We start from the raw sequence: 25281 nt of genomic DNA on the forward strand, positions 1-25281 counted from the left end.
AAATATTTTGACAATGGATGTTTTAGGATTTTAGCCAATCACCCCAAGGGGTGGCTGATCCTTTGTCCAGTTAGACTATGAAGAAAAAAGTCTAGAAAAGAGTTGGTAAAAAATTAAATAAATCAATCTTGCTGCACAGTTCCTGCCTGCTGGATCTTCTCTCTACGGCTGCGGGACACGGTGATGTACCCTAGGACTGCAGTAATACTACTCCAAGTGTATCCTTTCCTGTAGTGTTCCTACCCAGCCAGAAATCCAACCTTGTCACCTCCACCTCTGCTCTGCTCTGCCTGCAGAGGGTAACCAGAACCACTCCCAGCATCTCAGAGGTGGCTTTATCCAGCAGGGTACCTGTAAACACACACGTGATTGACAAAAGGTTTCAATTTGCAGCAGTGCCTCTGCGTTCTACGGGCAGCATCTTAAGTGCAGCCAGACTCCAAATGGAAGGATCTGCTGTCATGGTTTTGCACAGATGAACGATACTGGAAGGGGTTAGACAGAGTTTCTGTTCTCATGAACCTGCTGTGGTGGCACTGAAGTGTCCTCGTCCTTCTGCCTGGCCTTGCTGCAGCTTCTCCAGCTCTGCTCCCACCTGTGCTCCAAGCAGCTCCAGGATTGCAGGGGGCTGGGAGCTGGGGGAAATATGGGTGTATCTAACCTTGAGTGCCTTCTGCTCTGTCCTACAGAACCACTTCCCCTCCAGCTGCAAGGAGCTGCCTGAACAATCTGACAGAAGAGGAGGAAAGAAAGGCAATGGCAAGCAAAGGTTAGTGTGAGATGAGTAGGCAATTCACCCACATTTGAGTATGGGGGTTTTTTCCTTCATAGTGGAAAGAGAAGCAGATGTCTTCCTAAATTGTTTTGGACTCCCCTTTTCTTTGCTAGGTTGCCTATTTTTGAAATGATGCAGAAAGCAGTTAGCAAACTCTTAATACTGAGGAAGACACTGTCGTTCAGTGGGAGCAGATGAATTTTAGCCTCTTTGTATTTTTTCCCAGTCTTTCCTAGGACTTCTACTGTGCCAGTGATGATTCTTCTCCAGTAACATTTTCTTCAGAGACTGAAAAGACATTTTCCTTTAAGCTGATACCCCATAAAAGTTGAATTGACTTTTCTAATCAGTTCAACCATGTTTTCTAAAATCTTGCATTGCAAATCTCCTTTTTTTTGTTTTTTGGAAAGAGCTGGGCACTAAACCAGAGTGCAGCCTATGAATGAAAAGTCTGATGCTGCTTTATATGAGCCAAGTATAAGAAAACTTCCAGCTGCCAGCAGGACTCACTTGTTCTGCTGTCCTCAGCCACAGGAAGTTTGGTGTTGGCTCAGGTAAGGTAATATTCGAAGTAAATGTTCTTCTTCAGGAAGAAATCCTTCCCTTATTCCTTGAAAGAAGACCTTACTTGAACTTCTTGCCTTATAGAGTTGTGGGTATAAAAGAAAAGCAGGGGTAGAGAGTGAGTTTGGGAATGCTGGATCTCCAGCTGTGTAGTGAGAGTGATGCCTAGTGAGGCCACCTAAAAACAGAGGCTAGACCAGAATAAGGGAATAAAGGTAGGTATTTATTTGAAAGGCCTTCAAAGGTACCCCCTGGGGAGCCAGAGGCTACTGCCAAGGTGGACCCTGGGTCACCAGTTCTTCACCATCTTCATAAGTTTGGTTCATTTGCATATCAGGGTTAATTCTCCAATTATAGCCTCAGTTGATGATGTAATTACCCCAAGCTTGCCCCTCCTCTTTAAAGGCTTTTAGTTTACACATTTTGGGGCCTGGTGTCCTTGAAGAGCAAACCTAGAGAAGTTTGTTATGTCTAACCAGCATGAGAGAACAGCAGCTGACAGGCCACAGGGAACTTCAGGGTTACACACTGGGCAGTGCAGATTTGAAAAATAGAAAAGTTAAAAGCTAAGGCATCAAGAGCAGCCTCAGAGCCTGGCTCTAACATCAGCTTGAACACAAACACTTTCCAGGGGCACAGCCCAGTGTTCCTGGAGGGAAAAGTTCCTCTCTTGGGGTATTAACTCTACAGAAAGAAGTTTGTTGGAACCTAGGAAATGTTGCTTCTTTATGGAGGAGTTTTGGTGTGGGTTTTTAGGCAAGGTGGGTTGCTGTCTGTAGGTGATATTTTCAGTGTTGCGCAGTTTAACAGAGGCCAAGTACAGTCTCCTTTCTCCTGCGTGGTTAACTTGAAATAATCACAGTATTTAAAGGCTTTGAGTCCTTCTCTGACACCTTTCTCTCTTTTTTTTTTTGGAATGTTATTTAATACTAGAAATGAGGGGGAGCTGGGAGAGGGGGAAGTGCCTGCTAAATGGCAACTCTCTTGGCTTATTTTCATGGTGATGAGACTTAACGAACTACAGGAAAAGATCATAATTTTGTTGGCAGCAGGATAAGGGCAAAGCTAAAAATTGTCACGTCTGATGATTATCTGTGGAGCAAAACGTAAAAAACCATTAGGGATAGAAATCTGGAACAGATGCAGGGAGATTACACCGATGTCCTGGAATGTTGAATTTCTCTAGAAGAATAAGTAAAGCAGAGAAAAGCTTCTTTTCAGTCAAGGGACAGCACTTCCTTTGCTGACTGAAGCACCAAGTACTCAGCTTCAGGATGTCTTTGGCAACATCTTTTGGAAAGGTATTTGGAAAATGTCATGGAAAAGCAGTTTGTGCAGAAGGCCAGCTACATTCCAAAGTCAAGTAAGGTCAGGGTTGTCAAAGGATCAAGAAATATAGAATGTATAATAATGCAGCAATGGTTCGTGAAGTGATTAATTTGTATTTTATTTTCCCCAAAGTGTCTTTACCCAAGTCTTATAAAATGCTCACTTTTTAAATACAGTTCAGTCTGGATTTTTCATGGAGTTTGACTTGGGACTAACCAACCCCTGCACAGGAGCTAAAACAGACAAGAGATGAACTCCTGTCCCCCCTGGAGTCAAGGACAAAACTCCCATCAGCTTCAGTGGGGCCAGGATTTCCCTTCCTATGCTGCCCAGTAGACCAGTGTGGAACAAACCCAGGGATTTTTAATATGCAGCTGACTGCAGGCCATTAAAACATTTAAAAAAAAAATGTTTTACTTGTCTGACATTCGGGTAAAATCATGATTGCACTGAACTTTCTCTGGCCAGCTGCACTGTGGAGATCTTTTAAGGCTGTGACACACATTCTGCTGGCTAAAAAGGAAGAGAAAAGAGGCTCCAAAACTGGTGAAAATCAGATAATCAGTGAAAATTTGTTAGGAAAATAGAGGAAGGGGTTTTTTTCCCAGGGTGCAGGGAAAACAAGCACTGAAAGAACCTCTCCAGACTTCTGGCTTTCATTTTTTCAGGCAAAGAAAAAGCAGATGCTCAGGCAAGGCAACAAAACGGCTGAAGGTGGGAATTGAAAGCTGGGAGCAGGACAGGAAGGTTAAATCCATTTCTCCAGAATCCACCTCCATATCCAGTGTTGCTCAGAACAATTCCTTGTAGTATTTTCTTCCCTAGTTGTGTTTATCCTTGGTGGTAGCAGGTCTCCTTAGCATCACACTCCCCAAACCCCTCTCCAGCATTAAGCCCCACTTGCTGGGTGGCTCCTGGCTGCTCCCAGCAGCCAGTGAAGCCTTCTTGACTCTGGCACGTGTTTCTGCTTTAGGGGCTGAATTGAGGATCTCCTTCCCTGATTGGAGACCTCGACCTCAGCAGCCCCTGAACTTGGCTAAAACCAGGAGTATGCCCCAAACTCCGTTTAAGTGAGGCACAGGGAGCTGTTTGCAGCAATTTCCCTGCATTTTTAGCACAGTAGCTGATGGTTAGGGCTGTGCTCTGTGCTGTGCCTGTCTTTACACCCTCCCCAAACCACACAGAGACTGCTGGGTGCCCCAGGCTCTCCTCCCTGGGATCCCAGGGAGGGCTGAATCCAAAATTCCCTATCTGTGGAAGCATTCCAGGCTGGATGGGGCTCTGAGTAACCTGGGCTAGTGAAAGGTGTCAGGGTGGTTGCAAAGAGATGATTTTTTAGGTCCCTTCCAACCCAAACCATTCTGAGATTCTATAAAAATCCTCTTTTACCACACTTGTGTTAGAGAACCAGTTGCAGAAAAATCATGCAACAGTCCTAGAAGTCTTAGAACTGGAGCTTTCAGGACCACAGAATTCAGGTTTTGACCTCTTAGTTTTCCTAGCCCAGCACACCAGTTCACTCAAGGGCCAAATCCTGCTTCCTGTTTTCCCCCAACAGACTCATTATCCTGCTTGGCTCATCGGGATGGGTGGAAATGGCTCCAAGTGCCGACTACTGCCTTCAGCTGGGCTTAATCACTTTCCCTGCATGACACCCAGATGATCAGAGGAAGAGATTATCAGCCACTTCCATTAGCCAGAGAGATCAGGAGAGGGATTTACCAGGAAAAACAACCGAGATCACTACAACACACAAGATAAACTAAGATACTTCCTTCACTGGGATGTTAAATTTGCTTAATGAGCCTTGGCAGTAAATCAAGGCTGAGGCCTGCCTTCTCTGCTGTTGTTCTCTACTTCTTGTCCATCACCTGAGCACCTTCAGTCGTGATAAGGTGGCTGCACAGCCTGAAAGGGAACAGATTTTGGTACCTGATTGGAAACACCCTGAAGAAAAAAACCCCGTCCTTTCACTTGAAACAAAAGGCTTTGATCCATACGATTCTTGGAGAACTAGAGCCACAGTTAGGAAAAACTGCTGCTTAAATAAACACACATGTTTTGTGGCAGTTCCTTCTCCAAACTCATGAAATTTTTTCATGAACAGAGGGGCAGTACCTGCTCTGGATGCTTTTCGATAAAAATAGCCTTGGAACCGCCTGTGTTCTCAGGGGGATAGTCAGGAAACCTGCCCGTGATATGCCTGTGGGAGAAACAAAAGTGGAAAGGGAATTAAAATCCATCATTTTTCACCTGGTTGACAAAGATTTTAAATAGTGGGGAAGCTTCTTATGGCAGTGGCTTTTTGTCCTGTAAATGAATTAAAACAGTCATCAATCCATGTCTGTTATCCCATGGTCCATCAAAACCTGCAGATCCTTAGGGCTGCACATTACTTCCTGGCTGACAGATGCAGATTGAAGTGTTTATACCTGGAAGTGTCCATGGCCAGGTTGGACAGGGCTTGGAGCAGCCTGGGATAGTGGAAGGTGTCCCTGCCCATGGCAGGGGGTGGCACTGGATGAGCTTTAAGGTCCCTCCCAACCCAAACCATTCTGGGATTCCATTATTTTATGTTCATAGCCCAACTCTCTTTGCTTTCAACATCCAGCTTTTTTTTTTTAGGGAAGAGTTATTTTGCTTAAATCAGGTTTTAATCTGCAAGTTCCAGATTGTATTTCCATGTGAGGATTACCACTCCTAAATTTCTGATGGACTTGCACAACTGGATGGTGATGGAAGCTGTGAAGGGGCAATGAGTGACTTTGTGGGAAGGGTTCATGGATAACACAGGGAGCTTCCAGGCCTTTCAGAAAGAGATTAAACGATACAGAGAATCATTTCAGCCCCAAAGGCCATTTACACTGATAAGACCCTTTAACTTCCTTCCCTTTTGCTGCTTGTTGGAACATATCTGTAAGATTTTCTGTTTCTTTGGTAACATCAGGAAGGTTTTTCTGTTCCAAAGAAAATCCTGACAGTGCAGAAAGCCCCTCGTGCTACTTTCAAACAGCACGGTAATGTTTCCTCTAAATGAAATTAAATTTCCCTGGAGAAGAAAAGAGCTCAGAAAGGTCAACACGATTCCTAAAAATTGCTTTCATTTTTTTTTAAAAACAACTGGTACCTTAAGGGACTTTCCTAGGCTGCTGTTAAGCTGCAGGCTCAGTTTTAAGCTGAGATCCTTGGAACAGAGCATCTGTTCTGTTTCTGCAGCACCACTTGTAGGGTTGGGATCTCTTGCTGCTATTAATGCAGCACCAGTTAGGGCAGAATCAACAAACATTCATCCGTGCTTGGGAGCTCTGACTTGTTCAACAATTACAAGTTCTGTATGCAAACAGATGCAAATCCTTGGCCACTGCATTCCCAGAAACCAGCCTGCATCAACAAAGGGCTGTCATTGTTAGTGTGCTTTAAAAAAACCCATTAAGAACGGGAATTTGGCCTCAAAACCCTGCATGATCTATTATTTAACGTTAGCTCGTGTTCCATTTTTTACAAACAGCCAGAAAATAGCTTAGTTCTCTGTTAAATGCAGCCTTAAACATTGCCACAAGTCTGGTTTACAGTAAAAAACTTCCCCAAATCTGTTATTGAGGCTGTTGCTACTTCAGTGCCAGCTGGGAGGAAGGAAAGGCAAATGCACTGTGGGTGAAAAATCAGCTGGGAGCCCACTGAAAATGATATCAGGGCCAGCTTTCAATATTTATTGATGTTACATTTGGTATTTGTACTCCCTTTTCCACCTTTAAATCATTTACAGCTCTTGGAGATGGCGGGGATTGGAATTAGGTATTTTTAAGGTTCCCTCCAACCCAGACCATTCTGTGACATTTACCTTTGGGTATGTATGATGAGTACATCTGAGTGCTGTAGAAATTCTACCATATCCTGAATTTTGGGAAGGGGATTCTGGTTTATAATCTGTATTTTCCGCGTGATTCTTCTCCTCCCAGCTGGTGCAGCTGTTTGTGGTGATGTGGCTCCTCTCACCTTTTTATTTTTGTAGCAGCTACAGCAGGTGCTTGTGTGAAAAAATGAGGTGAGGAGAAGACAATGCCCATCTTTTCGTGGAAAGAGGGTCAGGCATTTATTACCCAGTCAGGGATCAGTGGGGTTTTTGGTTGAGGGCAATGCAGGATGTGCTTTTCCATGGTCATCAGTGACCTGAGAGCAGGCAGTACCAAATATTTTGGTGTTCTACTTCTTCCAGGGCATCTGTTTTTTTCTTGTGCATATCCACTGCTGTCTGATGGCCTGGAAGCAGAGCTCTTAAATCGTATTTCCCTATACACCCTCTTGTGGGTTTTCCTCTTTCTCTTCTAGGTTGAAATGACCACAGCTTCAATCTTGTGATGCCTGGGAATTCCCATGCGTGACCCCGATAGGCAAATTCCTCCCTTTATGAAACCCTCCGAGTTCAGAGGTTAAACCAGGGATTCGTTTGGCCTGTAAATCTGCCCAGAAAAATGCAGCCATTCATCTTCCTGGTCAAAAGTCCACTTTAAACGTAATGAATCTCAATTTTCATTCCCCCTTCACTTTCTGGCAGCGTTCTGCTCAGAGCCATCACAATGGGTTGTCTCATGCCTTTGCCTTAGGATGTAAATTTGGACTCAACTAGACCTAAGTTCTTTGGTTTGCAGTTGGAAAAACACCAGGATAAAATGAGCAGCCAGAGAAGCTGTGGCTGCCCCATCCCTGCAAGTGTCCAAGGCCAGGCTGGATGGGGCTTGGAGCAGCCTGGGTGGGACTAAATGATCTTCAAAGTCCCTTCTAACCCAAACCACTCTATAATTTTAAATTCCTGTATCTTTGTGCCATCAGATAAGCTACACATCACCTGTGGCTCAAGGGGGGTCCCACCAGACATTTCCCATGAACAGCTCTTGGATTAGGAGGAGGTCCCAGACATTGTGGAGTGATTCTGAGCTTTCCTCACAATAATAATTATCCAAATAATTTTTAACCACCTTCCCCTTTTGAAACTTCCTATAAACACTGAAATATTCATGGGTAGAGGCAATAATAGGGTAAGAAACTGAACCCAGATGATGCAAGAAGTTGCAAGAAGAAGCCCCAGCAGGCTGCTTTGTTTTGTGGGAAGTGCGGAGGGGAGCTGTGCGATGGGAATCCTGCCTGGTTCCACTGTTGATGGGGAGAGGAGAACATAAAAAGCTTAAGCTCTTGATAACAGGAGCATTAGAGTGTGTAATATATTTGAAAGACATGGTGCATGTCAGAGACACCTAGATCCGAGTCAGAACTCTGTGAATCTGGTACTTATTACTGTCTCAGTGTTTGCAGAGGGGAAAAAAAAGATCCAATTGTACTTTTCCAGTGTCTCATAAAAACGTGTAAATGCCAGAACTGGAAGAAGCAACTCTTATTTTCAGTGTGATTGCTTCAGTGGGAGTGCTGACAGCGCGTTAAGCGCTGCAAGCGAAAGCAGAAGCAAATTGTCCTGGATTTCTGAGGGAGGATGCAGTTCTAGTAAAACCAATTGCCTAAAGGAACAAATGAAGTTTAAAAAATCACGTGGTGGGACTGGACTCAGGGGCTGAACAGAAGTAAATAAGGTGAGGAGGAAGGACAGGGCTAAGAAGAAACCTCCTCTGTGTGAGCCAAAGCGCAGCAGCAGCCTGGGAAGGCCCTTACAGCCTCAGGAGCCCAAAGCCTGCAGGCAGGGAGCTGAGGATGGCTCCTGGGGGTGACCTGCTCCCTGCTGTGTGTTCCCAGGCACTGAACAGCAGGCTGGGTTTGGGAGCTGTGCTCTGCTTGCTTGTGCTGGAGTTCAGAGCAGGCAAAAAGATCCTTCTCTGGGTCAGAGCCACTATTTAGCAGCACTGCTAAAGTTTCTGTGCTGAGGAAGATGCTGTAGAAGAAGGGACCTTTGGAAGCTGGTGTGTGAGAAATCCATTACTTTTCTGGAAAGCAGTGAAATCCTGTCAACGGAAGCAGAGCAGGGGCTTGGAAAACAGCTTTACAGAAAAGCCTTCTAACTGGGATGAATGGGGGCCCTAAATCTGAATCAGAGCAGCTCAAGTGGAAGAGTAAAGGGATGGACAAGGATGGAGGGGTGAAAAGATGTGATCTTGCACTCCCAGCTGAAAAAGAAAAGGATGTGATGAGGTTTCTGTGCTGTTTCTCAAATTACATTATGTTCTCTGGTTCACTGTTGCTGCTCCAAACCTATTCCTCTTACAATAACTCAGTCCTGTCAAGTGTAATTGAAAAAGAATGATCTTTTATGGTCTGCAGTGCAAATCCTTTAGTCTCTGATCTGTAGCAAAGAGTTCTGGCTCTTCTGGGCTCAGTATTTGTTACAGCACAAAACCCCACATAAATGTCCAAGTTTTAACTAGGTTCAAATGGTTCTCTCATGTCTCCAAATCACCACCAGACTGGGACAAGTCAGTGTGATTGGCAAGCTCTGAATGCTGTGGCACCTCCACTCTCACCTGTAAAATAAATTCTCTGCCTGGGAGATGACCCTACATTGTGCTTGTCTCATCTGCTGCTTCCTCCCTTCCTCGTTTCAGGAGCTTCAAAAATTTTTTTAAGTGTTTTCTCTCAATTCCACATTGCTCAGGGATGGTTATAGTTAGGGCTAAATCTGGCTTTTGATTTATGAGAACACACTATTGATTTAAACATTTTGTCTGGTAATAGACTCAACAAATTCCTACCTACTCTGTTCTCTGGCGTGGTTTTACATGTGTTATTCTTTCTTTTTGGCTATGGCTTCTCCAGTTAATTGCATAAAAGGCCTTGTCAGGAAAAATAAATTGTTCTTTGGAGGAACAAGAGTGCTTAACTCTTCTCAGGGGAAGAAAGGATGTGGGCTGTGTGCAGAAGAGGAGGCATGAATGATGGTGTATGCGCTGAGTGGAGGGACAGAGGGGTGTTCCATGCAGAAAAGGGACACAGACAAAGAGGGGGGAGCTCTTTAAAGAAATAAAACCCTCCTAAGTTTTGTAGTTCTTGCCTGTTTCTGTAACCCCACCTGATATGGATTCTCTCAGGCTGCTTAAATAGCAGTGCTGGTTTATTTTAGGTGTCTTTGCTGCGTTGTTTTGGTTTTTTTTTTTTTTTTCCCTTTTTGTGTGTGTGCTTTCTTTAGCTCTTTGAAAACCACTTCCAGGAAAAATAACCTGGGAAAATACAATATTACTTATAAAGCAAGATTGATTTCCACAGGCTTCTTATCATCTTTAATGAGTTTGGACACAGACACATTACAACTGATGTTTTATCTCAGGTCCTGATCCTCCCAGTGTTTGCTTGTACGCGTGGTTGTTATACATGGAAGCGTTTCAGTGGAGGGTAATTGGAGGATCAGAAACTTTATTGTTCTGGATAAATATTCAGCTTTGAAAATCAGAGATCGAGTGTTGTGAGGCCAACAATGTGCAAGGAAAAGCATTCCCATGGAGGAACGAGGACGCTTTTTGGGTTTTTTGTGGGGAAAGGTGATATCCTTTATTAGAGTAACTATCGTAATTAGAATGGTCTTTGGGGTCCCCGGTGCCTGCCTTAGATCTGAAATGGGAGAAGGCAACTTCAAAGCCAAGTAATAGCTGGGAACAGTTGTTGGAGGGGACAGACCTAAATGAGGAATGTGGTAATTCTCCCTGATAGTTTTATTCCATGTGGTGTTACTGGCCAGGAGAGGTAGACCTTTGGCTGACCCAGTGCGGTTGTTCATAAGCTGCTTGAGTTCTTACAGCGAAAGAGTCTGTTCTGCTTTGTCATAAAGTTATTACCTTTCCAAGGATCCTTCTGGTCTTTTAGGGATAGCAATAGGTAATTAGCAGAATGGAAAAATGGGAATCTCTGTTCCCCTTCAGGTAGGCTGGGGTATGAGCTTTCTCTGCCAGGACTCCTGGTTATCCCAATTCCTGCTGTAAAAACCACGAGGGAAAAGGATTGTTAAAAATTTTCTTCCCTTCAAAATACTGACAAATCATTCCTGGTTTAAAATAGCAAGAGATTTTTCTCCTTGAGATAATTGGAGACATGGATGGTAGCACTGCAAATTACTCCTGGATTTCTGAATGGAAATTAAAGGCAGCTTGGGCATGAATAATGCCAAGGAAAACCAACAGGACTTACTCTTCCAATATCAGCTTAAGTTAAAAGAAAATCTGCAACAATCAGAAGAAATATTTTGTAATATTGACACTCATGAAACATTCTGGTGCTCTGATTTTGCATGTCCCTCCCTCCACACACTCAAAAAATGTTGCCCAAAGTTTTCTCAGAGCTCAAATTTGAATTCACTGAGGATTGGGAGAAATCACGTCCTGACTGATACAACTGACTTGCTTTGCAAGAGCTGATACCAACTAAGCTGTGCTGAAGGCTCAGACAAAGCTAGAGGACATTAAATACACCCACCACAGCATGGAAATGGGAAGAAGATTAAAGGGACTGGAAAGCAGATCCCTGGAAGGTTATTTAGGGTTTTTGGCTTGACTCCTGCAGCGCAGAACAGCCTTGGGCAGAGCTGCTGGTAAACCTGGTGTGAGGTAACACTGAAAGATCCTGACGGATCTAAGGACACCTGGATGTCCCATCCCTGCCCCTGGAGGGAAAACTGACATCCAGCACTGCGCGCGTGCTTGGTTTGAAGATCCTTGAGTGTGTTTCCTTCTCGTTGGGAGTTGCTGATCGTGCTGTGTTTACCAGAGCTGTATTCCTTGAGGAATTGTCTCCAAGGATGGAGGGCTGCTCCCCCTCTTTCCCAGTCAGGCTGTTCCCAGGCTGGTTTCCAGTGCCAGCTTCCTGTTGCCTGTCTCCAGCCTTTGGAGGAATGCCCTCCTGTCGAGCCAGCAGCGAGGAGAGGAGAAGTGGGGTGCGCAGCCCTTCGTGAGGAGGCCTTCAGGGACTGCTCCAGGGCTCTGGGGGCCTTGGCTGATGGAATGACGAGCACACTGAAGCACACAGCTCCCATTAAACTCTCATCTGGTTTGATTTTGTCCCATCTTTCCATTCTCTTCAGAGCAAGGTCAGAAATACAGAAGCTGGCTCAAAGAAATGCCGGGTCAGATTCCCCCTGCGTTTACTGAATTCCTTACCTTTGGTCAGCTTCTCCTGCCAGCGTAGAACGCCCGGTCCTGACTCAAATTGGGCAGAATTTCCAGTGCTCAGCATTAAACTTAAGAGACTGAAACAATTATGGGCAGTTTTAAGCCAGATTACTTTAACCCAGACTAGAAGCTTTGTGAGAATAGTTTTCCTGCAGAGTCAGCCAGAGGGAATCAACAGTACTTTATTAACACAATATGAATCCTGTAAAGAGGAAAATAAAGCATGCCATTTTTTCTGGCAAGGCCAGCCAAAAGAAATAACTTGCCCTCCAACATCACAGGTTTCTTTGGGATTTGGAGTGAAATGGAGAATAAGAGAGAATTTTGTTTTATGGGATTTGTTTATGAGAAATTCGAGCAATTGTTTTTGCTTCTTAGAAGTCAAGGTGGACCAGAATGCATCTCTACAGGAGGGCAAGAAGGCTCTAACCTGGCTGCTTTACACTCCTTCACCATGGCCCATCACTTAAAACTGAAGATAATGCTTCTGGAGAGGGTTCAGAAATGGTGGCCTGGACAGGTCACCCACCTGGAAAAGCATCCCTGGCTCTGTGTGGGCTCTCGCAGGACTTTGCCCTCCTCCTTGTTCCAAAATGGTTTTACATCTGCTGCATTTCTTCTGCCACACCTGCCTGTGAAAGGTGGCTGAGGTATTTCAAGGGTATTGGCTGATTAAAAACGCCCTGGAAGGTCTGTGCTCTCCCTCTTGCTCACGTGCTGGATGGCGAGTTGTGTGCATGGATAATCAATTCAGTGCTCTTGGGGCATGTCAGCCTCCCTGCGTGTGCTGTGCAGCATGGACAGCCTTTATATCTGCCTGGAAAACTGGGAATGAGGGCCTGGAATGAGCAGAGAAGCTCTGTGCTTTGACCCACCCCTTTTTTCAAGGCTGGAATAGACAGTAGAGCATAGAAGTGCAGTATGGTGATTAGACAGCCCTGGTTGTGGGTAAATGATGAGATTTTCATTGGGATTTTCAGTGATGTAATTTCTTCAGTGTGATGAAGACAGATGGATCCAAGGTGGCATCAAAGGTGGCATCAGACACGTTTCAGTAGCTCTGTCTCTGCCTTACACCTGTGCTATCACTGCAGAAATACAGCCCAGGCTGGCATAACTCATTTTTTGCCTCCCTGAGTTAAAATGCTCTTCAGCCACTGTGTCATGGCTGTCCCGCCCATGGATCACTGTGCCCCTGACCTGCTGCCTGCCCCTGAGTTAACTTGAGGAGTTTCTAAAGGACAGTGTGTGACCAGCTTCATCAGGCATTGCATCACTGCTTGGGAGAGTGGCTTGATAATCCATTTAAAACTGGAATCACTATTTGCAGCTAAGACTGAACTGCCTTGAAGAGCACTTTTGATAAAGCAGGAAGATGTCAGTGGGGAAGGAGAAGCTGAAAATGGTGCATTGCAAAGTTTTTAGGAATGTAACCAGACACTGCTTTCCCTTTCACTGCTCAGAATCCCAGAATGGGTCAGGTTGGAAGGAACCACGGTGAGGTCATCTGGTCCCACCTCCCTGCCCCAGCAGGGTCATCCCAGAGCACAGGGCACAGGATTGTGTCTGGACAGCTGTGGAATATCCCCAGAGAGGGAGACTCTACATCCTCTCTGGACACTGTTCGGTCACTGCACAGGGAAGAAGTTCTGCCTTCTGTCCAGGTGGAACCATCAGTTTCTGCCTGTTCTTGTGTCCCACTGCTGAGCCCCGTGGAGCAGAGCCTGGTCCATGCTCTGGCACCCCCACTTTGCATAATTACACACATTACAGAGGTTCCCTGTCAGCTGTGTCTCCTCTTGAGGAGCCCCAGCTCCCTCAGCCTTTCCTCATCAGAGGTGCTCCAGTCCCTTCATCACCTCTGTAGGCTCCAGTGGACCCTCTCCAGGAGCTTCTTGTCCTGAGGAGCTCAGAGCTGGACACAGCCCTCCAGATGTGCCTCTCAGGGCTGAGGAGAGGGGCAGGATCACCCCCTGACCTGCTGGGAATGGTCTTCTTGATGCACCCCAGGATCCCACTGGCCTTCTTGTCCCCCAGGGAACACTCATGACTCAAAGACAGCTTCTTGTCCACCAGGACCCCCAGGGCCTTGTCCACTTCAGGAGATCTGCGGGTCTATAAACTCCCTCTGTGGTTTATGTGAAAGCATAAATGACCTATTTAATGATAAATTGGAGGCAGTTTCATACAGATGAAAGCAGTCACAGTGCTTGATTTTTCCATGTTCATCCCAGTTGGCTTGTGCAGCCTCATTGGAATAAATCCCCATCAGGTGTACAGAGAGTGTTAAAACCAGGGAAAAAGTGAGAATGTCATAGAATCCATCTGTTAAATTAGAGATGTTTGCACTCCTGGCCAATGCTAATAACCAAAGAGCTCACTAGAAAGAAAAATAATTCAGAACCTCTACTTTGGCATTTAAAAAGCGTAGGAAAGGACAAGGAGAAACATTCCAGATGAGCGCTCAGCTCTAAGCCAGGCATGGTATTAGGAGCAGCCATTTACCAGGAGTTCTAGCTCAAAACCCCAGTCATGTCTGCAGTCCAGGAAACACAGTGTAATGCCTGGAGATGCCAAGTTCCTTAGCTCCCACCTTTTTAGTTTTGGGAGAGAAAAATTGGAGTGGTCTAGTCCTGTAACTGGTGTGGCTCTGGTGCGTGACCTGTAGTCTCCCGAAATTGGCTGGAGTTGTGCAGACTGACAGAGTTGGATACTTTTTGGAGGACTCTGGCATTGCCTCTCCAAATGACTGAATCCTTCTGCATGTTACTCAGCGGGATACACTCAGATTTAATCAAAAATAAGCACAAAGTGCAGCTTTTTATTATTGCTAATTTAAACGATGGCTTCATAATGTGCTTTTAATAATTCCTTTGGTAGACAGGGTCAGTGCTGCAGAGAACTGCTGGCAAAGGGGCTGGAGAGCCGGGGATATAAGGGATATTCTGAGGGAATTTGGAGCTGGAACCTGCTCTTGGAAGAAGCAGAGAGCTCAAGCACAGGTAATTTCCCCACAGTGGTGGAACAGGCAAGGTGGGGCAGGAAGTGCAGTTTGGAGATGAGCCCTGCAGGGCAGCTTTGCTCAATCCTAGGGTTCTTTTGTGTTGTTTTCCAGCCTGGAGATGTGGCTGTGTTGCTTCACAGGCCTCTCCAGAGGATCAGTTGTCTGGAACAGCCTTATTGCAGGATAGCAGAGCTCCCTGAGGCAAAGAATGGGAAGGTGAGGCTTGGGCAGGAAGGGAATGCAGCACACGCGTGGGAGAGGCCCCCGTCAGCCGCTCCCACCTTCGCTCCCGCTCGTTCCCAGGCTTCCCAAACTGCCAACCTTGCAACACACAGGAACAAACCCACGTGTTAGGTGTGATTTCCCTGGAGAGCATGAAGGTGGAAGGATACTCTGGGCACAGAGTTACCAGCTCTGACAGCTGAGGCCGTGATGGGAAGCGCATGTAAGCACGTGGCACAATTCTGGCTCTGGAATTTGCTCCCTTGGAGCAATTGTGTTTTGACTTGGAATACTTGGAGGACTCCTGGAGCTACACAGACTGCAGCCTTTAACTCACAGCCCTGCTTTAAACCTGCATCTTCAGAATTGGTTGCTGGATTGGAGATGCTTTCCAGAAAAAAAAAAAACCAAAAAAATCTGGGAAGAGTTGTTTTCCCTGTGTGACGGGGAAGACAAAGCAAGAGAGTGAACTTCCTTTCCAAGCCACCAAAGGATTACTGAGTCAGTAAGGGGCTCTGGAACTGATTTTGGGGCCAGGCAGTTTCCTGCTATTCCATAAATGTCTCAGTAAATACTGAACCAGCTCTTTTATGGTTCTACACCCTTTGCTCGAGTCATGGAATCATGGGATGGTTTGGGTTAGGGGGACCTTAAATTTCATCTCATTCCATGCCCTGGGCAGGGGACACCTTCCATTAGACCAGGCTGCCCCAAGCCCTGGCATTGAACACTTCCAGGGGTGGAGAAATGAAAACAAGTTTGTATTTGGCACAAGATCTTACTGGTATAGTTCTAATTATTGTTGATAAAGTTATTTTGTACAAGTAGGGCCTAAGAAGACCCACTGAACTCCCTTATATGCCATTAAATGTCTTTTATTCAGCCTAGGATGATCCTAAGTCTGCCTGACACAGCACATAAACTATAATAGCTGGGTGTTTTTAGAGTAAATTACTGTAAATAACTAGACTTTCTGTTGTCTCTGCACAGGACTGAAATGCAGCATGACTTAAAAGCCCTGGACTCTGACCTGGATAATAAAAACAACCTGCTTGATGGAGTCTGACTCATCTCCCCCACGCTGAAATTCCCAGTAAAACTGAAACACATTGGCTCTGGAAGGAATGGATGCGACTCAGGTTTCAGGCAAGTTCTTGCTCTGCCCACAGAAATACCATCTCCCAACCTTTTCAGCCATGAGCTGAGATTTCAGTCTGAGTGTAGGACGTATAGGATTTGGATAGAGCAGCTTTAATGTGAATTTTGCCCTGGGGAGAGCTTCCCTAGGTACTCACCAACCCCACGCTGCCCACCTAACAAAGGAGCGAGGGAAATAATTAAATCAAATTAAAAAAAGAAAAGCTTTGTCTCATGTGCCCTTGCCGTATTTCCCAGCCCTGGGATTGCAGTCAGTGTTCTGCTGTCACCTAGAGCCTGTTCCAGCTATTTCACCATGGAGATCTTGAGGTTTATGGGATAACCTGCTCCTGTTGCCTGTGTCCTTCTCCCCTCTCAGCTCCTCCTCGTTCCATTTGCAGTGTAAGACTGGAATTTTCTCTGCTAGACGATGCAAGCCTCCTGGGTGTGGAATCCACTTGGAATTCAGCGCTTCAGGAACTTGTCAGCAGCCTGTTAAATTATCCTGTTGGCACACTGGAGCCATAGTGCCCCGAGTCAGCCTTATATTCCATCAGACATTCCACTGCTGTCCTCCCCAGGGTCAGGAAAACCCACTGCCAGTGGAAACAGGGAAACAACTGGACTGTGGAATTAAACATATCCCTCTTCTCTTGGGAGAAAGTATAACAGCTTACCACATTCCCAGCCACAACATGAATCCTTCATCTTCTCCATAGTCAAATCTGGCCCCTTGGCAATTGAGTCTTATTTTTTATATATTCACCTGAGCTTGCTGCCACAGACATGTGGGAACTGCTCTTTTGTCTTTGCCTTGGAAACACTTCATATTTTCTGTCAGTCTTTGGTCCTAACTGTGCCTGTTTATCAAAATGGTAACTCATAGGGGTTTTTTTCCCCCAGTTTTATGCCTCTTTCATCCCTCCTCTTCTGATTCTGCCTCTCCAGATCCTCATGACTGTTTCTGCTATCCCTTTGCTCTGCTTGTGTCAGTGCATGCCACGGTTCTTTTTTACCCCACTTGCCTCCTTTCTTCTTTGCATTCTACAGAGCCAAGGCTGAAAATGCCTTTTGCACCTCCTCTGCTTGCTTCTCCAAAGAGATCCATCTGTGGAGCAAGGGCTGTAGCTTGGGAGCCACTGCTCTGTGCTTCGTGCTCATTTTTATTCCTCTTAGTTCTGAGCTTTTCCTTAGTCTTTCTCTTCCTAGAATATCCATTAAACACCTCTCCTCTGCCAGCCACTGGCTCTTCAGTGCTTCTACCAGGCACCAGTGGGACTCCTGGCTCTTTTTTCTTTGCCTGTTTCTTGTTCCTGTATCCCAGCAGATCTTTGCTTGTTGGAAATGGGGAAGTGGGGAAAATTGGTTCTTCCTCCTGCTCTGTATTAACTTGCTGGAGAAGACACCTCTCGCTGTCACAGTGGAGTGAAATAATAGCTGGGCTGGGCCTCTTCCCCTTTCTCTTGGGATTCATTCCCTTCTTTCTTTCTCCTTGATTAGGACCACGGTCTGCCAGTTAAGCCAAGGATAGATCAGATGGCAGAGCAGGCTCCCCTGGGCCAAGCCTAGTAGGTATCTAGCTGGATTCCTGAAAGAGGAACCAGCTCCAAGGTGAACATCAGGCCCCAGTTAGCAGTTTTAAACACCCCACTGCTCTGTTCCTGCCTTCAGAAATGCAGTCTGCTGTGTCAGGACTCTGCTTGAGAAAGGAACAGAGGAGGACAGCAACTTAACGCACCCACTGAACGGGCACAGCCCGCAGGATTTTCCAGGGAAAAAAGCCCAATCCTGCCTTTCAAACACATGGAGCTGTATTATAACAAGCTGCTGGCTAGTGGGAGTCCCTGGGTGCCACTGATGTTTGTGTCTGTGTGGGTATCTATGACAACAAATAAACCTAATGTTTGGGAAGTGTCCTTGGGAATCTCAGTGGGGGGTGGGGTGGGGGGGTTTGCTGCATTAGGTCGGGAACATTTTGCATTTTCAGACTTTTAATTCCTAAGTATTATGGAGATGGGTATGAAGTGCTTTAAGAAAATGAACTAATTAGTTACCAGATTTTATTTTTCTTGTGTGCAAATGGGCCAGCTCAGACTAATGCTGTTTACTTTAGCTGATTCCAGACTTTTAGATGTATAAAGGAGTGAATATTTTTAGGAGCTTTAATTCTAAGCAGGAGGCTTAACCTCAAGGTCAGTGGACTGTGGGTATCTGTGGGTCACTTGCAGCCATTTGAAGAAGGTAGAAAATGGAATCTAATCTCAATTTGTTGTAATGGTCAGTTTTACTCCTATAGTGCTACAAATCAAAAATTGGGAAGCCCGGAGTCATCCTACAGAGCAGTGATCAGGATGGGCAGATCAGGATGTAAGAACAGATCAATGTAGTTAAAGACATAATAATTATGCTAAATAAATGGAGATGTCTAATTGCACCCATCTTTCTGCTCACAGGATTTAGAACAAGGAGTTTTATCTTTCTCGTTGGTCCTCGTGCCTTTTGGAACAGAAATGTCTCTGCTATCCCTGTAAAAATCCACAGGCTGAGGACAATCTTGCCTTTGGTCTACAGTCACCAGAGTGTTTGGAGCTTTGCAGGTGAAAACTACAGAGACAGAAACTGGGGCAGGAATGGGATGGGGAAAAGGTTAAGCCTTTTTGGGCAGAGTGATTTGGGAGCAAGCAGGTTGAGGAGAAAAGTGGAGGAAGAGAGCCTGGTCTGTAGAAGAACCGTGCTTGTTGTGGCTTTGCTCATGTGTGGCTGTTGAGATCCAAATGAGCTTTTGATTAAGCTATTGCTTAATTTATGCGCAAGCATGGCAAGAGGTGTGCAGTGCAAATCCTGCCTGATGGAGAGGTGGAAATGAGCTCAGAAATGCTTGAAGCTCTGAGCATTCCTGCAAAAGAGGCTGAGGAAAAAAACCCATCATAGGCAGAAAGCCCAAAATGCCACGACACTGAAATCCTTTTCCTTGATTTTGCATTGGTGAACTGCTTGGAAAACAAGACTCTGTGATTCTACCTGGCTGTAACACCCTTGAAAAGGGCTCAAAACCAACAATGTCATTCTTTGAATCCCCTTGGAAGTCAGTGGGAGTCTGCTTAGAGTGAGGGTGACTAAACAACGTCAGGATCTGACCCTCTTCTCGGTGTAAGCAAAACATCTCAGGGAAGGGAGAGATCAGCCAGGGAAGATCGCTAAGAACTTTGTGATTTGAGATACCTGAGTGTCTACCTGGAAGGGAATCACAGCGTTTGGAAAGCTCAAGATGTGCTTACGTGCAGCATTGGTGCACTCGGTGATTAAATAAGAGTTCATGAGGACAACTTGTGATGTTGAAAACCCCTTGGGGAGCTTGATTAGCACCTGTGACGTTTTAAGAGAATCTTCATTCCTTAGAAATTTGGATACTTGAATGAGCAAAATCCGGGGTTGCAAAGAGCCCTTTGCATGCGCTTTCAATCATTGCACGGAGGTGGCAATCATACATGGAAGTGTCAAACCGCAAAGACGACGTATCTCGGAGTTCGTGGTGATTTAGAAAGCAGAACCAGCGATCTTATCAATGCCTCTCTGGAGGTGTGACACCAGGGTTCAAGTGGTCTTGCTGCTTCAGATCCCTGCCACCAAGATTTATCTGTGTATGGGAAATAGATGAATCCAGGGGCTTCCGGCTGGTCCCCCCCAAAGCCACCGAGCTGCCTCCATTAATGTCAGCACGCTCGTAAATTCTGAGCTTGCACTGAAGGAGGCAACTTCTGCCGCTGCACAGAAGCTTCCACAGGTGTCCCCTGCCTCCTGTAAATCCATGGACACCCAGTAAAGTAGATTAACTGCAGATGGACTTTGTAACAGCTGTCCCTCCTTTGGAATTAGAGGGTTCACACTTTTTTTTAAAAGACAACAGTGCGGTGCTCCTATAAACCAGAAGGGCCCAAAGGGTTCTTTTGGTCGTCGTTTTGTTTTAAATGGCTTTCAGGTTAGGTAGTTGATTCCAGTCGATGGAAAAACAGGTTGCAGAGCTGTTGGCTCCACTCTCCCCTGTCATAAACAAACAATCCTCTTGTTTCTGATAACTTATTTTCCCTCTATTAAAGGAACCCGGTGGGTTATTTGCTTTGGTTCGCTCCTCCCGTGAGCCAGTGGTGCATTTGCATTCCATTCCCTTGCTCCCTCCAGCCCTAAAGATGCCTGCCAAAATTAGTCAACAGATAACTACTCAGAGGAAGCTTTTAAGAACGTGTTAGGAAAGGCTTGAATATTACCCATTAATGTTTACAGCTCCTAATTACGTTAATTAATCAGTCTCCGAGGTTGTCTCAGCCGGGAGCCCAAAGGCAGGATTTCAGTTCCCACAGATGTAGTTTAAGTCTCTGCCACAGCTGCTTGCAGTGAGGAGCTCAGCACGCTCTGCCTGCCAGGATATTTATGCTGGGTCCTGAACAGGTTTTTCTGGGTTTTTCCTGCTGGATTTTGAAACTCCCAGCATCTGGGAGCAGGCTGAGCCGTGTTCAGGGAGAGGGATGTTAAGTGGAAGCTGTCCCTGCAGAAGGGCCTTTTGGCAGGGGAGAAAGGCACTCAGAGAGCACTCTGCACCAGCACTGATGGTTGAGATACAGAGATTACTGCCTTGGCAAAACCTGTAATTGCTGGCTCTGTCAGAAAACAGAGGTGAAACTACTGATAGAAAAGCCCCCAGACATTGCCTCTTCTCATAATGTTTCTTTACTTTTGCAGGAAGACCCAAGTGTTTGGGCAGAGGACACCCACAGTTGTGCCATCCTCTGTCAGAGCTTCATTTCCATAATTCAGAGCTTGTCTTTATTCTCTTGAGGAAAACCAGAAGATTTGGATAAGAGATGCAACCCTGCAGAGGGATTCAGAAGGAGAACCTCCTTGTTTTGTGCTATTCCCCGAAGAATTTGGTTTGTGTAAACAGCACCAAGTACAAGAGGGCAGGAGAAGATACATTCATCTCCAGGTGAGGACAGGAGAAAATACGGTGCAGACACAGATCTCTTTCAGATTTAGTCCAGTTCATCCTCATCTGGTGGAATTAGCAGGCAACCACTCATTTATCCCCATATCCTGATTTTTACGATGAGCTCACAGCTGCTCCTGCCTGGTAACTTCTGCCTCTGAGTGGAGTGTCACAGGCAAGTGGTTTGTGAGCATGTGACAATCCTGTAATGGTGACAGGGAAAACAAGTAATGACAACTTTCAGTAGGTGAAAAGAGAATGGTTCTTCATCCATCTACAAATGGCTCTTGTGGGCAGCAACTCCTCTCTGTGCTGAATACCAAGTGCCAGATGCCAAAGAGGCATTTTTTTGGGTAGGTTCCTACAGCAGGAATGCCCCTGCAGGAGTGGCAGAGAAGAAGGGAATGGTTTTTCCAGACTAACAGGGTATGGAAAGAGGCCTGTGCTCAAGGGGCTGGTGATGCCTTTGGTTGTGTTCCAAGGATCTTCAGGCTGGAGCTTACTCTTGGACAACTGTCTGCTGGAGTGGCTCACGGCACCAAACCTGGTTTTTAAGCAATTTTCCCATCAGCTGTTCCATGAGTGGCTGCCATATTGCGTGGAGGCTGCAATCCATGCTCCTGGCTCCTTGGAAAGCACTGGCTGGCAGGTCGAGGTGAGCCAGATGGGACTGGAAAGCAACGCGCGCCTCGATGGGTTCGGAGCCGCGATTCCTCGGAAGCAGAGCGGAGGGAGTGCTGCTGTTGGCACTGCTGAGGTGCCATCCCTCTCTGTCCTGTTGGCTGGGCTTCACTGCTGATGGATTGCCTGGCACCTTTGCCACTGACTCCATAAAAAGCAGAGCGGACGGAGTGGGAAATGCGATATGGGCAGTGCCTGACACGAATGAACACTTTGCCTGTTCTGTGGAGTTCCAGTGCAGAAACCTGTCTCTCCATTCATCTCCCTCCTGCCTCCCCCTTCCCCACCCCCTGCTGCCCAGGGAGCCCTGGGAACAGGAGTTTTGGCAGTAAACTTAGCTCCACAAAACAGGCTGGGGAAAAAAGGGAAATACAACACCATCACTTCCTATTTCTTTCTCTTTCCCTCTGCATCAAAGCCCAGGCTGGCTGTCAGGAATGTTCAAAATGAATAAATAAAGCACAGGAACCCCCCTGCTTCGGGAGGAGTCTCATTCACTCACCATGAAGCTTGGCCAATTCCTTTTCTGACAGTACTCGAGTCAGCAGGCAGAGCAAGAAGATCATTCAAAGCTAATCAGTAAAGTGTAAACCTATTATGAAAGCACATTTACCCCTCGCCGCCTCCTCCCTCCCAAAAACCAATCCCCAAATCTGTGGGAATAACACATAGCCTCCATAAAAGTTGCTATTACTTAGATCCCCTGTTATTAGGTCAGCGATGCCACTGATGAAATGCTCCCCAGAGCTCCGAGCAGTGGCGGATAAATCCTCCAAGAAACTCATGGAGTAATTTGTTACAGCTCGAGGGCATGAGGCACATCACAGCAGAGCCCTGTGCATGAGGCTCTCCCCTGTGATTCTGGAGGCCATCTCTGGTAATAAAAACCTCATCTTGATTTCTCATCCTTTGTATTGATTTCTGTCAGGAAAGACTTGTCTTAGACAAAGGTACTGCTGTATTTCTCTGGATAATAAAGGGATCCTTCTCCCCTTTTGTGCCCAGCCCTTTTTGAAATTCAGTTTAGGGATGACTCTAAGAAGACTTGTAATTTGGGAACTGGTTTATGCACAGTGGGTAAAGAGTTGAGAAGATGATGACTGGCTTTGCATATTCAGTGCACAACCCTAAATGTGAAATTACAGAAAAAATGGGTTTGGTTTGGAACTGTACAGGAAATTGAAGCTAAAACCCCAGCTCTGCTATATCTTAATATGAAACTCTGTTATTAATTGAATGGATGGAATGTGTGGGAATCAAGTGATTACCATCCAGACTCAGATGTATATAATCATAGCAGCTGCTGATTTTGGATCATGTGTACTCCTGCACTATGAGCCGTACCTTGAAGAAAAAAAAAAACAAAAGAAAGGCAGGTCTGTAGGTAAACTGCATGATGCTTCCTCAAAAAACTTTCAAAACCAATTCTCTTTCTTTTCTAGTATGGCTGGACAAGGCCACGTGGAAATCTGGAAAGCTTTATGTGAATAATTTGCAAGCCAAAAAAGAGCAGCTCCACGGAAGTCAACCCGGGTAAACAGAAGCACGGATGGTAAGGCTGGAAAATGCAGTGTTACATCAAAATTATTTTGTCTCCTCTGCAGTAGGATTGTTATAAGCAACTGGAACAATTTCATTTAGTCTAATCCTTTGGGTTTTGCTTTCCTTGGCTTTTTTTATAACCTCTCTTCATAAGAAGCTGGTTCGGGTCTTGAAATGACTGAAGCTGTTCCCTTGTGCAATGAAAGCGATAAATATTTACAGCAGTTCTTACAAGCTGAGAAATTTAGTATGTGCTCATTACTTTTGTAATCTAAGAGTAACTGTGCTGAAAGACAATACCTGCTAATTGTATCTTCTATCACAGTCTTTTCAGAGTGAAGGATAAAATACGGAAGTTTGGGTTTATTTTCTACTCCACACAGCAACATTTATTCAAAAGAATCTTTGTTCCCCTTTATCTGTTTATTTAGTAGACTATGGAAAATGGTAAACTCGGTCAAAAAGCCTAGGTGAAGAATAATTTATAAGCTGCTTAGCTGTTGATCTCTCAGACTGGCTTAGGGGAGAGCCAAAACATATCCTGGCAGGTAATAATTAATGCAAACCTTGACACTTCAGGCCTGGCCCTCTGCTGAGCAGGACACAGCTCCCAGTTCTGCAGCGTCTCTGGCAGGAAAGCCTGGCTCTGCAGGATACACACACTCCCCTTGTGGAGAAATCTGCTGATTTTTTTTGGTTGTTTTTAAAGCTATTTTGGATGCCAGCGAATGTGTCTGTGGGGAAAGCGATTCTGGTCACTTAGACAGAGGCCTGCTGTGAAGAGCAGGACTGTAGGCAGCTCGCTCTGATTCCCCTCAGCTCTGTAAATCACCGCCTCACTCAGCCAGATTCAAATGAACTCCAGTGTTGGGCGGTGTCCAGCCTGTGCTGAAGCTGATGGCAGCTCTCCCACTGCCTTCACTGGGGGCACAATTTCATCTGCCACGCTGCTAAATCACCAGAAGAGCTTTTATCAATGAGAGCTGGCTGGTCTTGGCTGAACCGTGCACTACTGATTTTCAGGGATCACAACAGACAGTGAATCTGAGAGAAAAGAGTAACAGAGAGTGTGATGGGGCTTGGAGCACCCTGGGATAGTGGAAGGTGTCCCTGCCCATGACAGGGTGGAATGAGAAGAGCTTTAAGGTCCCTTTCAACCCAAACCATTCTGGGCTTCTGTGATCAAACACTGACTGCAACAAGTGTGTCGATGCCCCTCTGCCACCAGCGGTTCTATTTTGATAGAAAATGGTTAATTTAAAAAATAGGCTGTTGTTTCAGATGGGTGGGTTATTGTACAAGGTTGGAAGGGAGCTGTTTTCTCACTCTGTCTTGGCTGCAGCAGAACAAGCCTGACTCGAGGCTTACCTCCAAGCACCCTGTGTGTGGGTGTATCTTAGTCCCATCTAATATAATCCCTTGCTCGGGATTATCCATAAAGCTGTCCAAGATCAGTTAATGTGGAGCTTATCTGCAACATCTGCTTTAATCTCTGTTAGTTTTCAAATCTAGGTGAGATTCAAGACTACTGAACCTGACTAGCCAGGCCAGAAAAGGGAAGCTAAGGAAACTTTACAGCTTGTTTAATCAGGTATTCATATGCTAGGCTACTGATTGTATGCCTCTAGCCTTGAATCTCACCTAAAGATGAGATACAAGTGTAGCAAGGAAGTCCCATTCCGCTTTAAGGGCTACAGAAAGAAAGCTCAGCATTTTACATTCCACCCTAGACAGGTACATGAGACTGAGGGCCCTCCTGCAGCAGGCAGCAGGAGTTTTGATGAACTGCCCTCTCAGCCATCCCTCTCCACCTCCCTCCACTGAACCATGGCTTCAGCTTCCTCAAATGGTCCTCTGGATGGCTTAGGCTGCTGGTTGGCTCTGGTCTTAAGTGTCTCTGTGGAACAGATTTAACTTTTAATAGTGTCTCATAATACCTTTGAAGAGGTTT

At 45.7% G+C, this 25281-nt stretch overlaps 1 protein-coding gene and 1 long non-coding RNA gene across 4 annotated transcripts in view; one reads left to right on the top strand and one right to left on the bottom strand.

The window, feature by feature from the left end:
* Nucleotides 1–16523, top strand: part of LOC121668020 — a 67976-nt gene extending 51453 nt beyond the window's left edge. The window contains exons 2-3 of the long non-coding RNA XR_006017224.1: nucleotides 690–769; nucleotides 15980–16523. This is a non-coding gene — a long non-coding RNA (uncharacterized LOC121668020). The remainder of the gene's footprint in view (nucleotides 1–689; nucleotides 770–15979) is intronic.
* The window catches only part of IQCA1 (IQ motif containing with AAA domain 1), a 91112-nt gene that overhangs the window by 44621 nt on the left and 21210 nt on the right, over nucleotides 1–25281 (bottom strand). For all 3 annotated transcript variants that reach the window (XM_042035396.1, XM_042035397.1, XM_042035395.1), the window contains one exon: nucleotides 4787–4871. In XM_042035396.1, coding sequence (XP_041891330.1) covers nucleotides 4787–4871 — 85 coding nt within the window. The remainder of the gene's footprint in view (nucleotides 1–4786; nucleotides 4872–25281) is intronic.

Source organism: Corvus kubaryi, unplaced genomic scaffold (genome assembly GCF_017639235.1).
Source record: "Corvus kubaryi isolate FWS band 111438036 unplaced genomic scaffold, C.kubaryi_AGA036_p1.0 37383, whole genome shotgun sequence".
Lineage (NCBI taxonomy): Eukaryota > Metazoa > Chordata > Aves > Passeriformes > Corvidae > Corvus > Corvus kubaryi.